This window comes from Globicephala melas, chromosome 1 (assembly GCF_963455315.2).
Source record: "Globicephala melas chromosome 1, mGloMel1.2, whole genome shotgun sequence".
Taxonomy (NCBI): Eukaryota; Metazoa; Chordata; class Mammalia; order Artiodactyla; family Delphinidae; genus Globicephala; species Globicephala melas.
The window spans coordinates 49,953,848-49,969,869 of NC_083314.1; the positions used below are offsets into that span (position 1 = coordinate 49,953,848).

A 16,022-nucleotide genomic window follows, 5' to 3' on the forward strand; every position below is an offset into this window, starting at 1 on the left:
CTCAACCGTAAAACATTCAGAAGACTAAGTACCCAGTAGCATCTTGCCCAGAATCATACAAGGTGTTTAATAATAGTAACATTATGAGTATGACCTTCCTATTTCCCTCTTCCAATTTCCATAAGTTCCTCCTTCCAATCCTCTAACATTATTCCCTTCCTATAATGTTCATTTCTCTTCCTGCATTTTGCCTTCATGTTAGTTATCTTATCTGCTGCCTGCCAAATTACTGACCATTTCAAAGACCTCAGAGGTCTAGCAGAAGTGAACTTCAACTAGACTCTACTATGTTTTCTTCAGATCAGACAAGCCCAGCTCAGAAAGACCCTTAGTTTAAAAATAGCCTAGTTTCTGCCTCATCAGCTATGTATGCTAATTTTAACCCTGGAGCAGAGCCCAGAGGCTAAAAGAGCCTTACAACTGACACCATCACTACTTTAGTATACCATGAAGTTAGAAAAGGGAAATATCTTTAGTTTGGTGACAATTTTATGTTTAAGTATTGCACGTTAGACAGTATGCATGATAAAACACTCAAAACCTAGGAACACTCTACACGCACCTGCAAAGTGAAGTGCTAAGTCACGATACAGTTCTCTACTCATGTTTTGAAACTCAGCCTCCTGCCATACTTTCCCATCAGGTGTTCGAATCTTGGTCTCTGAAGGATTGAAGCCTAATATATAACCAATACAGAACATTCTTATTAAAGTTGCATTAAAAGTTTTGTTTGTTATATTCTTTTATAAGTGAGATAAAATTAATAAACTATAAAATTCACTCTTTTAAAGTGTACAACTTCCTGGTTTTTAGGATATTCAGAAAGTTATACAACTATCACCACTATCTAATTCCAGAGCATTTCATCACCCTGCAAAGTAACCCTGTGCCCATTAGCAGTCACTCCCCACACCATTCCCTCTATTCCCTGGCAACTACTAATCTATTTTCTATCTCTATGGACTTGCTTGTTCTGGACATTTCACAAAAATAGCATCACACAATATGTGGTCTTTTGTGTCTGGCTTCTTTCACTTAGCATTTTGTTTTCAAAGCTCATCCACCTTATAACACATATAGAAGCTTTATTTATTTTATTGTTGAATGATATTCCATTGTACAGACATACCAACATTTGCTTATCCATTCATCAGCTGATGAAAATTTGGGTTGTTTCTACTTTTCAGCTATTATGAATAATGTTGCTATAAACATTAATGCACGTGTGTGTGTGTGTGTATGTATATGTTTTCAATTCCCTTGGGTATTATACCTAGGAGTGGAATTTCTGGGTCATATAGTAACTATGTTGAACTTTTTGAGGAACTGCCAAACTGCTTTCTAAAGCAGCTGCACCATTTTACATTCTCACTAGCAATGTATGAGGGTTCCAATTTCTCCATATCCTCACCAACACTTGTTATTGTCTGTCTTTTTTATTATAGCCACCCTAGAAGGTGTGAAATGGTATCTCACCGTGGTTTTGATTTATGTATCCCTAATAACTAATGATGTTGAAAAGGTTTATAAGCTTTCAAAAGAAGAATGCATCATTAGCTACCACATAATATGTTAACAAATACTGTTTGGAAGAACTAAGCTTCAGTGAGACAAAGCAATATACATTTGTTCAAAAAGACTAGAAATGGAGATGCACTAAATTAAATGATAAAAAAATGGCAAACATAAATTATGGATATCAGAGCTACAAACTACCCTACTCAAGACTAAAAGAGAGACAATGCTACTCATTCTCCTTTTCTTTGAATACAGGCATTAATTGCTAACATCGGTCTGATTTTGCCTATGGCTGAACAAATGGACAAGCTGCTGTCTACACAGGCAAAATGCAGCCAAAGTGTGGAAAACAGTTCTTTAAAACATACCTGTTCAATTTCTCAACAAACATTACACATGTGCTATTTCCTAGAAATCATTCTAATTTCCTACTTCAAATTTATCACTACTCTTTTAAGAAATATACAGAACTTAGAATGTTATTTTGCAAAAAAATAATAAAGTATCGAATATGGATGATTAACCAGAGTAGTAAAAAGATTTATATTTTCAAATGGGCTCCACTCACCAAAGAATCGCCATTAAATATTTTGTAAAATTAAATCAATATAAAGAATGGAGTCAAAAATTGGTAAAAGTACTTTAGAAGTGTTAGATAAAATGTACTGGTAAATTAATTACATGTCTAATAAAAAATAATCTATTCAGCTCTTAGGAACAACAGCATAAGCTTTATTTTACCTGACATTTGTAGCATGGGGCACACACAATTATGCCTATAGATATATAAGGAAAATGTTTATAAACATAGTGTTCAGTCTATTGCAAACCACAGTTTGTAACAAGAAAGTGTGGCAATTCCTTGTAAAGCTACCTCCCTCCCAACATTTCTCACCCTCATTCCATCTCTCTATATTCAACCCTATCATTTTTTCTTCTCTCCTCTTTAGGAAACATTTATTTCTATGGGAGCCTTTCTTTATATTTGATCTTTACTAACAAGTTAACTTTAAGAAGCTTTCAATATCTACATCAGTTTCTCTTTCTGTTTCCCAGTTTTTATTTCCATTCTCTTTGTGCACATTTTTTTCTTACTAGTTGAATTTACTGAATAGAATAAAATTATACTGTGCATTTACTTGTGTCCAAGACACTGTACTAAGCTCTAAATAAAATGCAGATGACCAAAATAGGCTCTTAACCTTCTTGGGCATTTAAACCAGAAAGAAAAAGATATGCAAACCACTAAGTATAAGGAAGAATCACATAAACGCCACTGTGTTCACTACTTCAAACTTTAAACATACACAAAAATGTAAAAACAAAGTTTAGAAGCGGTTTCATATGCTAACAACTGTATAAAAAGAGAAAGAGGGGCTTCCCTGGTGGCACAGTGGTTGAGAGTCCGCCTGCCGATGCAGGGGAAGTGGGTTTATGCCCCGGTCCGGGAGGATCCCACATGCCGCAGAGCGGCTAGGCCCGTGAGCCACGGCCACTGAGCCTGCGCATCTGGAGCCTGTGCTCCGCAACGAGAGAGGTCACAATAGTAAGAGGCCCGCGTACCGCAAAAAAAAAAAAAGAGAGAACGAAAACACACACACACACCCTCTCTCTCTCATTTGTAAATGAGAAAATTATCTCTGGAATGATACACAAATTGTTAACACAAGTAACCTCCAGAAAGGGGACCAGGTGGTTGGAGCACCAGAGTGATAGAGCTTTTCAATGTACATCCTTTTCATCTTTCGAATTGTGAACCAAGTGAATTTATTATGTATTTGAACAAGTGAAATTAAAATGTCACTTTAGAATACAGTATATTAAGAGGGTTTTAATTTACACCGACAAAAAGTTGGCAGAAAACCAGTTCTTCACCGTTGGAAAAAATAAATCCATTGCTCAGGACACTGGAAACCATATTCTGTTACAATTTCTGAAATGTATACTACATGTCATTAGTTAGCCTCCCAAAAGTTGTATTCATAATATATTTTAATATGAAAATTAACATGTTAAAAATTAGTAAGTAAAAGGAATACACGAAATCCAGTCACAACTCAAAGGAAGTTATACTTAAGATTTTCACTCTGGTTATTTAAGGTTGTTTTTTTTAACTTTTAGATTTTTATAAATTATTAAATAAAATATAGATTCAAATCAACCATCTTGACTTTGCCTTAGTGGAATAACTTTTGGAATTTCAGAACTTTGACTTCTAGAATGAACAAACCTTAAAGGTACAATCTGTATTTAATGGGTCTGATATAAGTATAGCCAAAGTTTTGGATAATCACTATCTCAGAACAAACAAGAACATTCTGACCCCACCATTTGCTATGTGCTCTGTCAACAGTGTGGACAATTATTACTACATGGCACACAAACTACTAGAAGGATAAGAAAGAATTTTACTAAGGGAACTACCCACTATTTTATCACAAATTATGTAGAATAAAATGCTAATTATCTATCTTCTATCTAATTCACAATGAATAGCACTAGCAAAACATAATAAACAACACAAAAAACTGGTAATTGCTCAAACTTTATATAGTTAAATTTGTTCTGTTAAAATTAACAGAAGAAACAAATCTTGGCTATATTTTGATCTTCATACATTTATCCAAACTAAAAACTGAACTTGAAAAAATATCACAAAAGAAAGGCCAGAATGGCAAGAATTTTAAGACAAAAGTCTAACACTGAGTAACCTCATCAATGAATCAACTCTTTATTAAAAATTTTATATGGGTGACCCTGTGAAAATAGTTTCAGGAGCAAAAAAATGCAAACTCCTAAAAACCACCATATATAAAAACTTGAGTTGGGCCAAAACCAGATATTCTCTCTGAAAAGCATCTTCTCAGTGGAAATCTGATTTAAATATTGTTTTCTTAAACATGGAGAAAACCCCTGTCAAAATTCGAAGGTTAACGTAACAACAGGGTCCAAATGTCAGTGGCAAAATATTCTATAACCAAGTATTAACTGGCACTGACTGAATTATCTTTCAAACATTACTTTTGAAAGAATTCCTAATAACAATCCAAATACAATGGCAGAATAAGAGCAATATTCTTTCAGTTCTCTGAAAGTTGTACTAATTTTTATTTTCTCTTTTGTTCAACTTATTAAATGTTCATATAGTGGTTCTCAAACTATAAGAACGTCGAGGGACTTGTTAAAAATTCCAATTCTGGACCCCATCTCCAGAAATTCCGATTTAGATCCAGTGTAGGATCCAGGAATCTGCATTTTTAGCATGCATCCTGAATTAATTTTTTAAGGCATTAGATTTGAGAATCACACCCTGTTCTAAAGATGGTCCTCTCTACTCAAATACATCCAAGGGAGAAAGGGAGACAAGAAGGCAGGAAGACAGAAAAAGACACAAAGACTGATTACAAACCTTTATATGTTGGAGCAGGTGGTGCTGTTGCCACTTTCCTGACCTTTGCTGTCACTGAGCTATCAACATTAACAACCATTACTGGATGCTCAATATGACCCAGATTCTGGCCCTGGTCATTTGTTTCTTCTGAGTGTTCCCACTGTTTCCTAATCCGCTCCTTGAGTTTTTCCAATTTAACATCATGTTGTCGCCGCTTTAGGATATCTAATCTTTGGGAATTACAGGTACTGGTAGAAGACGGAGAAGAATCAGTTAACCGTAACACTTTTGAATCAACATCACGGCCCATGTTACACACAGAAGCCTTCAAAGTGTTCTCATTTCCTTTTGCTCTATTAGGCTTTTCTTCATCACTTCTCATAGGAGCTGCCATCTTAATCAAACATTCAGAATTTTGCAATGCATCAATTGTTGGTCGATCATTTAAAAATCTAACAACTGTATCATTGACGACAGATGACTGGGAGCTCTCAAAATCACAGCAATGTATATTCCGATCTTCCTGACTGCATATCATCCGGTTCCCACTCTCAGGCTTCTCTTCATTAACATCCACACAATATATATGCTTTGACTCTAAATGGCTGGGACTTATGTTGGACGGTGTACCATGGACTTCCCTGTTATTAAAAAATAATTAGCTTTGAATAAAGAGTACAAAAACCAGTCATACAAACTGAATAGAGAACTCTAAGCTAACATTAGAGACCCCAAAATCCTAGAAGTTCCAGTAAGTTAAAAAAAACAAAATAACTACTATTAAAATTCAGGGCTTCCCTGGTGGCGCAGTGGTTGAGAGTCCGCCTGCCGATGCAGGGGACATGGGTTCGTGCCCCAGTCCGGGAAGATCCCACATGCCGCGGAGCGGCTAGGCCTGTGAGCCATGGCCGCTGAGCCTGCACGTCCGGAGCCTGTGCTCCGCAACAGGAGAGGCCACAACAGTGAGAGGCCCGCGTACCGCAAAAAAAAAAAAAAAATCAATGCTCAATGCCTCCTGTGTATCAAAGTTTAGATTATGGCAAATAATCTAAATCATAATCTGCATATTATAAAATAAGAAATATGCAAAAGATACATAGAGAGATTTCCTTAAGAACCCCAGAAAACAGGATTACAATCTGACTTTGCATATTCACTGGACACTATTACCAAAATGTACATTTTACTTCTCCATGAAATCTTAAGAACTAGGAAAAAAAGTTCTCAAATTCTGACATTTCATATGTATAACTTCTAAATAATGTACCATATTAGCAAATAGATTGGAAGTTGAAATAAAGTGGAAGTACAGTAAATATTTTCCTCCAAATGAATGTGGTTAGTAAAGTTTAACCTCTCTGAAACACAGACAACTTTTCTGGCAGCTTCAAATTATGTAAAGCATATCTAGAAACACCAGAATAAGCAAAGAAGACTGGACACAGCCAAAGGACATATCACAAAGTCCATGTTCTCTACTCATAAAAACACTAGCAAAAGTATTCCTTCACGAACTATTTTTATTTTACATATCATTCTAATAAGTTATATTTTAGGAACAGAGCAGTTAATTAAAAGGGAGGTTAATGAAGACAAGCCTCAGCAGTAGGAAGAATACATGAAAAACTACCCAACAGGGACTTCCCTGGTGGTGCAGTGGTTAAGAATCTGTCTGCCAATGCAGGGGACACGGGTTCGATCTACGGTCTGGGAAGATCCCACATGCCGCGGAGCAACTAAGCCCATGTGCCACAGCTACTGAGCCTACACTCTAGAGCCCGTGAGCCACAACTACTGAGCCTGCGTGCCACAACTACTGAAGCCCGCACGCCCTAGAGCCCGCACACTGCAACTACTGAGCCCGCGCACCACAACTACTGAGCCCACGCTTCGCAACTACTGAAGCCCACACCCTCTAGGGCCTGGATGCTGCAACTACTGAGACCTGCACGCCTAGAGCCTGTGCTCCGCAACACGAGAAGACACCGCAATGAGAAGCCTGAGCACCTCAATGAAGAGTAGTCCGTGCTCACCACAACTAGAGAAAGCCCGTGCACAGCAACGAAGATCCAACACAGCCAAAAAATAAATAAATAAATAAAAATTTTTTTAAAAAGAAAAGAAAAATAAAAACTACCCAACAAAGTTATAAAAGCAGATAAACCACCATCTGAACCTGCAAGGTCTGAAAGAGTAGCATTTACCACATGTGGCAACTGAGCACTTGAATGTGGTTAGTCCAAACTGAGATGTGCTATAATGTAAATTACATACCAGATTTAAAGATTTAAAACAAAAAAGAATGTAAAACATCTTTGTGTGTGTGTATGTGACTACTAAAAATCTTTAAATTACATATGTGTGGTTCACATTAATGGTTCCATTGTAAGTACTGATCTAAATGTTTCATGTACAGGCATAAAACTCTAAATGCCACAAAAATTCTTAGAGTCATGACTCTATTACAGCATAATATGGTAATTTTGTATCTATTGTGAGTGCACAGTGTGTGCATTTTTCTAAGGAGATAGTCCACAGTTTTCATCACATTCTCACTGGGGTCCATGACCCAAAAAACATTAGACCCTGTTCTGAATGGCTGACTATTAAACAAGATGGGGGCTGAGAACTGAGTTCTGTAGCTTCTCTCTGTAGAGATCAAGACTAAATTCAATTATTTTCACTATCTTGACCAGACTGCAACAATTCACAGGTCTAAAATTAGCACATGTAGAGAATAAAATAAAGCATAAAATGGTAGGTTATCTACCATGCTTCAATCTTAAAAAGAACAACTCACCAAAAAAAAAAAAAAAATGTAAAGTAATTTCACACAGTCTTTCAATCACTACTCATTAAATATTCACTATACAGTTCTTTCAACTTTTCTATGAATATGAAAATTTTCATAATAAAATGTTGGAAAAAATATCTAGAATACTTAGTAAATAACAGGCATTAAGATAATGCTTTGAGAATAAGACAGATTTACAGTCTTAGATAAACTAATGTAATGGGTAGATATGGAATCAAAATATAATGCCAACATGAAAGTGCTCTTTCAGAGGAAGAGGAAGCACAGAGGAAGGGTTAAATAAGCTGGAGAATGAACTGGGGTAGAAACAGATCTGGCAATGTTTCATACAGTAGGTGATAAAAGAAACTGAATAATTCATTTGTAGGAAACATATTTATTACAGTGGCAGTGGTCTGGAGCAAATATTACTACTTCTTCTCCCCAAATATTCCATCTGTAAAAGAACAGAAAGTCAGCATTTCATAATATAAAAGATTTTGCTTTACCTTTTTGGGAAATGAAAAAGGTAATAATACTAGATCCAGAGTGCTATGAAAAACTGAGAAAATAAACTATACTCTTACTATAAATACTACAGATTAACTCTATTTGATAATTTTTAAAAAACAAAACAAACAAACAAAAAAACACTAACCTGTAAGAAACTAAAGGTTCACGAAATTCCACACGATTAATTTTCTTTACGTTACTCTCCAGGGTGGTAGCTCTGAGAGGACTACGAGATTTCTCTTTTCGTGATTTAGAAGATTTGGAGGTTGGAGCATTAACCCAAGAATCATCCAGGTATCTACCATCTGAAGAAAAAGGAAATCTATGAGAACATATGATATAAAATACGACTGTCTCTGAATGCAGCTAGTATTTAAGAAAATAACTTAGGTATCTATTATTTCTGAAATCCCTGGTTGGATATTATATAAGTAGATGGGAAAAATTCAGGTTAAATTATTACAGTAACTCAACTTATAGAGAAAGACTATATTCTGAGCAAACAATGCAAAATAAAATTCTACATAAAAAATTCCTTTTTGTCAAAAGTTCTGACCCAAAAAAAAAGAAGTATCAGATAAAACCCAAGACTCACAGATTAATAAAAAAGAATCACAGTATCGGTGGAAAGTACTAACCTGCAGGTTTATTCCACTAATTATGCAACCACAGAATTAAATATATGAAAGGTAACCAAAGAAGATATTTACACTGTGTCAATTTATGATAGTATCTCTAAGACAGAATTTTGATTTTAAACCCCAACAAAAAAATATAAATCTTAAGTCAACTAAATTTCAAAGTGATATACCTGTGAATTAAAAAAAAAAAAGACATTATAACCCTAAAGGCTCAAAATCAAATTCTCATTAACAACATATGAAAACTCACTATCAAAGGTGATGCAGTGGTGCTAAGTCCCTGATCAAAAGATGGTGAAAATGTCATCTACAGTCACTGAATACAAGGTTGCTTCATAACTACTCAGTACCAAAGAAAAAAAACCTAAATGCTGATGAGGTATATAGTCTCTGACAAAAGAACAAGGAAATACATGGGACTATAAGAAGAAATTAAGTTGAAATAAAACATCAAAATTCATATTTAATGTATTTATATCTTTGGAATTAACCTCATACATACCTTTTCTACTTATTTTTCTGGTAGCACTTGCAGAAGATTTCTTGGTATCCATGACAGAATCAAACACAGCTGTACTTGTAGGGGCTACTTCCAATTTGTTTTCAATGTGTCTCAGCTAAAGTTTAAACACCATCAAAACAAACAGGTTAATCCTATTAATTAACCAGCTACCATCAATTTAATTAGTTATTTAAAACTATATTGTCCAACACCTTTCTCTAAAGTAGAAAAAACTTAGGAATGCTTTACTTTAATTTAAAAAAATAGTTTTCCCATTATTTACTACTTAAGCTCTACTAACAACTGGCTCAATGCTGCCCAAATCTGGACAAGAAAAATCAAAAAGTCTGTAGAACATCAAGGAGTTTCTATTTGTCCTGTTGACCTATTTTTTTAATCATTGAGTTTTTTAAAAGCAGTAAATTTTCTGACATTGTATGTTGCATATCATTAAGCTACATATTTGTGCATTTCTATATATTTTATGCAGTTTACATGCAAAAATTAGGAAAAAACAATTCAGCTAAACTAAAATTTAGGACTATTCAAATAGCCACAACTTTTTTTTGGCTGCGTTGGTTCTTCATTGCTGCGCGCGGCCTTTCTCTAGTTGAAGCGAGCAGGGGCCACTCTTCGTTGTGGTGCACGGGCTTCTCACTGCAGTGGCTTCTCTTGTTGCAGAGCACGGGCTCTAGGCTCACGGGTTTCAGTAGTTGTGGCTTGCAGGCTCTAGAGCGCAGGCTCAATAGTTGTGGTGCACGGGCTTAGTTGCTCCGCAGCATGTGGGATCTTCCCAGACGAGGGCTTGAACCCGTGTCCCCTTCATTGGCAGGTGGATTGTTAACCACTGTGCAACCAGAGAAGCCCACCACAATTTTTTATAGTTTTATATCTACAGAATAAGTTTCACAATAAGGACAAAATTCACAAGATAGAATTCAGGTTTCCATACGCTTTACAATTTAAGTCGACTTTTTTTCTTTTTTTTTTTAAGTCGACTTTTGATATTACCACCAATGATTTTAAATAGCATTTTCCCCACACATGCTTACAGGAGAAAACTTGAAAAAAACAGAAAACAGAAAAAAATAAAATTAAAATCATCAAAATTCCACCACACAGAGATAGAAACGTTGTGTAAAATTCTGATTTATCTTCTTTCAGATTTTTGCAGTGCAATGTACTCACAAGATTGGAATAATCCTTTATATATTAATAGTTCTGTATCAGACGTTTTCCCCCATTTATATTATGAACCACTTATCCCTAAAAATTCTTTTTAAAAGCCCAATAATTTTTTTGGAAAACAACTATTAACAGTTCATCTCTAAATTAGTTTAGCTCTAAATTAAACTGGGGATAGAAACTATTCCTATGTTATAGATGTACAATACTCAAGTAGAAGAGAGAGAATATATACTGATTGCTGTATTCACGGGGCCAAAATTTGACTCTGCATTATGACCAAACCTAGGTTATAGTACCTTTTCCAGATTGATTTTCAAACCAGTTCAAAAGATTAGGGGACAGAAAACACCATATTCAGACAGTAAAGAAATAGATAATTCGAACTCAGGTAGAATACAAAAGAAAACAAACAAAATATATATTAGAAGAGTAATTTGCCTAGAGAGCAGATGAAAAAGAAAAAAGGAAAAGGTCTCTCTTTGAAGAAGCTATGTATCACTTGCCAAATTTGGATTTCTAAACTCCAGACAAGATTGGACAGAACATAAATGAGAACATTTGCCCATAATCATGCTTCTTCAGCAGTGCTAAGAAAAAACAGACTGCTATTGCCACAAAAAAAGAGGAGGTAACTCACAGTCCACTCAAGGAAAAGCTGTTCCTTTCATTTCCTGACTCTGAGCCTTTTACATAGACAAAGCCCCACCTTCTAAAATACATTCTATGTTTTAAATCTTCATCTCAACATACCAATTGAGCAAATTTATTAAAGCAGAATAAACAGTACAAATTATCTTAATCTTTTATATGCCATAGTGTTAATGTTTCTGATACTTAGTGTCTTAATTATTGCTTTACTGTCTAATAGTTGTCATTAATGTTCATTTTGTAACATATAGATAACTTCTTACAGAAATGTTTAACCTTATTTTCTTATCAAAAAAGCACTACAGGAAAAAATTGTAATCTATTCAATCATAACAGGCAATCAATTTTAGACTAGAAAGAAATAAATGGAACCTATAATTACTTACAGCAGCCTTGGTCTGAGAAAGTGCATCCCATGGTGTGGTTATATCTGCTGGGGAATATTGATATTTACTGACTTAGAATCTCTGAAGTGTACCTTGGAATCTGCATTTTAATAGGTCCCAAATGCACTCAAAAGTTTGAGAATCACTTTATTAGGCAGAACTATTCCCCAGCAAGTGCTTTATTATATTGAGCCAAAACATGATTCCTCTCCCATCCTCTAAAGCCAAGCTTCCCAATATAAGGTTTAGTTGTATTAGACACTGATCCCACTAGTCCTTAGGGCAACTGGACTAACACGCCCCCGCCACCTACACTCCATCAGACATCTCTAACAATAAGCAGTATCCTCAGTTTATCCCAATGAGCTGAACAAATACAAAATATAGTATTGTACTGCATTTCATATTATGATATGAAAAGATTGGAAAACTACTCCAGACTTCAATCTACTAGTAGAAACAAGGTAACATCTATTTAGTCTTTCAGATAACAGCCCTTCAAAGAGTTTAAGTCTATATATTTCCCTTGAGTCATCCTTCTCTAGGATAACTATTTTCATCTCCTCCAAATGCCCCTCATGTGACGTGATATCCAGATCCCTCACAAACCCAATAATCTTGCTCCAGATATACTCCAGTTTGTCAACGTCCCTCAAAAAAATCATGCCCTAAATTAAAGTTACCCTCAATGCATCATTTAAAAAAAAAAAGAGTTCAATGAGACTATTATTTTTGTTATCTGTGCACTACAAGTCTATAACTATATTGGGAGCTGTATGATATTTATTAACATTAAGTCAGAATTTGTAAGATATTGTATATAACTAATTTTACATATACTGATTCATTTTTAAAAAGGATGTTTTCCCTTACAAAACAGTTTACTATTGGGTGCCTTTGAATATAAAGTATCTTGTATATTTAAAACAAAATTGAATTTTAAAAATTATTTATCCACTTGTTATAAAACAAAGCATAAGGATAATTTTCATTTACTGAATAGCCCAGAATTTTAGGCACATGACCTAAACAAATCATTAAGTTCAGTTTCAAAAAAAAACAAATCATACCTTGAACAGTATCCGTGCTTTGAGAGTTCCTTGGATTTGGTAAAGGCACCTCTTTTGATTTGCTGCTCCTCATCCTGCCAATTTACCTGCAATCACATCATCAGCATTCACTGAAAATCAGTATTATAATATTAGTAAAGAAAATGCCCTATCTTGCCTTTCATGAAAGTCAGAAAAGAATTTTGTCATCTCTTAAAGTTATATCTGTATTCTCTTAAGAGTTCCTGATAATCTAACAACTTTATTTTTGCTTGGAAAACTAAACCATTAAAAATTATATCATGGGCTTCCCTGGTGACCCAATGGTTAGGGATCTGCCTGCCAATGCAGGGGACATGGATTCGAGCCCTGGTCCGGGAAGATCCCACAAGGCACAGAGCAATTTAGCCCACGTGCCACAACTACTGAGCCTGCACTCTAGAGGTCTCAAGCCACAACTACTGAGCCTGCGTGCCACAACTACTGAAGCCTGTGCGCCTAGAGCCTGTGCTCCTCAACAAGAGAAGCCACCGCAACGAGAAGCCTGTGCACCACAACGAAGAGTAGCCCCCGCTCACTGCAACTAGAGAAAGCCTGCACACAATAATGAAGACCCAACACAGCCAAAAATAAATAAATATTTTTTTTAAATTAAAAAAAAAAGAATCCGCCTGCCAATGCAGGGAACATGGGTTTGAGCCCTGGTCCAGGAAGATCCCACATGCCGTGGAGCAACTAAGCCCGTGCGCCACAACTACTGAGCCCGCATGCCACAACTACTGAAGCCTGTGTGCCTAGAGCCTGTGCTCCACAACAAGAGAAGCCACCGCAATAAGAAGCCTGCGCACTGCAACAAAGACTAGCCCTCACTCACCGCAACTAGAGAAAGCCTGTGCATAGCAACGAAGAACCAATGCAGCCAAAAATAGATAAATAAATAAAATATAAATAAATTTTAAAAACAAAGGAGAGGAGCTTAATTTTCCTCTTGTTGAATGTAAGCTGGACTTAGTGGTTCACTTTTAACAAATCAAATGTGGTGGAAGTGACAGTGTGATTTTCAAGACTAAGTCATAAAAGGCATTGCTTGTTCTCTCTCCCTCTCTCTTAAGGATCCAGCTGCCATGTCATGAGGACAGTCAAGCAGCCCTATGAAGAGGTCCATGTGGCAAAAAAACTGAGGCTTCCTGCCTACAGCCATATGAGTGAACTATCCTGGAAGTGGAGTTAGCCAGCAAGAGATCATCAATACAGTATTATGTCTCATTTTCTCTATTATAAATAACACTGAAATGAACATATTTGTGTACATTAATGCTTATTTGGATCACTTATCTAAAACAGGATCTACAAAGTGTGCTAAAACTGAACTAAAGAATGTACAGAACATGCTACTCTAGAGATCCAATGTTGAACTGTTTTCCAATTTACAATAACATGAACCCAACAGTTTCATTAATATATTTCAATATTAACTATGCTTTTTACTTTTGCTGATTACTAAGGAATATTAATTATATTCCTATTAGGGAAGAATATGGTTGCTTTAAGTTGAATTTAGTAGATTGCTAGCAGGACTAAACATTCCGCCATAGATCTTAATCTAAGTTCTTCATCTGTGAATTATCTTTTCTTGTCCTTTGCCCACCTACCTACCAGGATATTAAAGTTTTTCTTAATTTGCTGAGTTCTTACATTATAAATATATTAAACCTTTGTCATATTTGATAAAAATAATTTTCTTCAATGGCAGTTCAATATGGTGAATATTAAAGACCCTAATTTAATTTAAGAAAAGGAAAAGCCTACCTACTAAGTCCAAACACGTAAAACTAAAGGTATAATTAATTTTAAGGGAGTTATTTTCTCCTTTAGTAAACAATCCTGGTTTATAAATTTCTCAGAAAAAAATTTCAAAAATGTTCTAAAATACAAATTTTCATAGATAATACAATATGACTCTAAGAAAAGTCAATCTAGGTTTTTAAAAACAGACAGGGGTAGTAGAAAATCTAAAATCAACAAATATGCCAATAGTTAAAAAATTTTCTAACCATACTGTAGAGAACAAATGTACAGACACCAAGGGGGGAAAGCAGGGGTGGGGGGGTGGAATGAATTGGGAGATTGGGATTGACATATATACACTAATATGTATTAAATAGATAACTAATAAGAACCTGCTGCATAAAAAATTAAATTCAAAAAAAAACAAAAATTAATGACAAAGAGCTATCCTTCCAAAGATTAAGTGAAGATTTTATTTAAGTCCAACTCAGCAAAGAAAATTGGGTTCTTAATTATTATTTGGTATCTGTCATATAGATTCTTAATGACTGCATTTTGTTATCTGGTAGCGAAATTTTACTGAAAGTAATTTTCTGATTGACTTGTATTCTATGACATATGAATTATTAAAAAATAAAGATTAATCAGACTTTATTGTATGTAACCAACACTGTGCATATTCCAATCTCTAGCGGCAATGCATATGTGAAAAGATGGTTCCTGCAGACTGTTTCAAACAGGGTACCTGGATTCAACTTGTGTTTTATATGTATGAGAAGTACACTACTTCATAAAACATAAAGTTTTTTTGTAATGAGAAAAAAATTTTCTAACCATAAAAACTTTAATCAGCTACCAACACAGTTAAAAAAATTAACTCACTTTACTCTCCTTCTCACAAAGATACTTGTGGTCTGGCCAAGTGTCAAGTGATAACTAAACGAACATGAGTTATTCTACATTACTAAATAATCTGTCAATGATGTGACAAAAGTTTTCTTTGGGCAGACTTCACTTTAAAACTAAAATAAATGCAGGCTTCCGTGGTAGTGCAGTGGTTAAGAATCTGCCTGCCAATGCAGGGGACACGGGTTTGAGCCCTGGTCTGGGAAGATTCCCACATGCCACAGAGCAACTAAGCCTGTGCACCACAACTACTGAGCCTGCACTCTAGAGCCCACGCGCCACAGCTACTGAGCCCGTGCACCACAGCTACTGAGCCCGCGTGCCACAACTACTGAAGTCTGTGCACCTACAGCCCTTGTTCTGCAACAACAGAAGCCACCGCAATGAGAAGCCCACGTACTTCAATGAAGAGTAGCCCCCGCTCACCGCAACTAGAGAAAGCCCATGCGCAGCAACAAAGACCCAAAGCAGCCAAAACAAAAAGACAACAATCATTTTAAAGCAGAAGCCAAAATTACAGACCTCTTAACACTCTGGGGGATGACCATGAGGGCAGTTAATAGGTAATAATCATAGCTAATATTTTCCGTGTTTCTTCTATGTGGGCCAAGGGCTATACTGTTTTCCAGACACTATTTCCAATCTCATGAGGCAACTATCCCTATATTCATTGTACTGATGAAGAAAGAGTATCAGAC

General features: G+C 35.6%; 1 protein-coding gene across 1 annotated transcript in view; it reads right to left on the bottom strand.

The window, feature by feature from the left end:
• Nucleotides 1–16,022, bottom strand: part of CEP350 (centrosomal protein 350) — a 139,700-nt gene that overhangs the window by 113,183 nt on the left and 10,495 nt on the right. The window contains exons 2-7 of the mRNA XM_070043864.1: nt 12,652–12,737; nt 11,582–11,625; nt 9,360–9,474; nt 8,362–8,521; nt 4,928–5,550; nt 563–676 (exon numbers count right to left, since the gene is read on the bottom strand). Of these exons, the coding sequence (XP_069899965.1) occupies nt 563–676; nt 4,928–5,550; nt 8,362–8,521; nt 9,360–9,474; nt 11,582–11,625; nt 12,652–12,724 (1,129 nt within the window). The 5' untranslated portion in view covers nt 12,725–12,737. The remainder of the gene's footprint in view (nt 1–562; nt 677–4,927; nt 5,551–8,361; nt 8,522–9,359; nt 9,475–11,581; nt 11,626–12,651; nt 12,738–16,022) is intronic.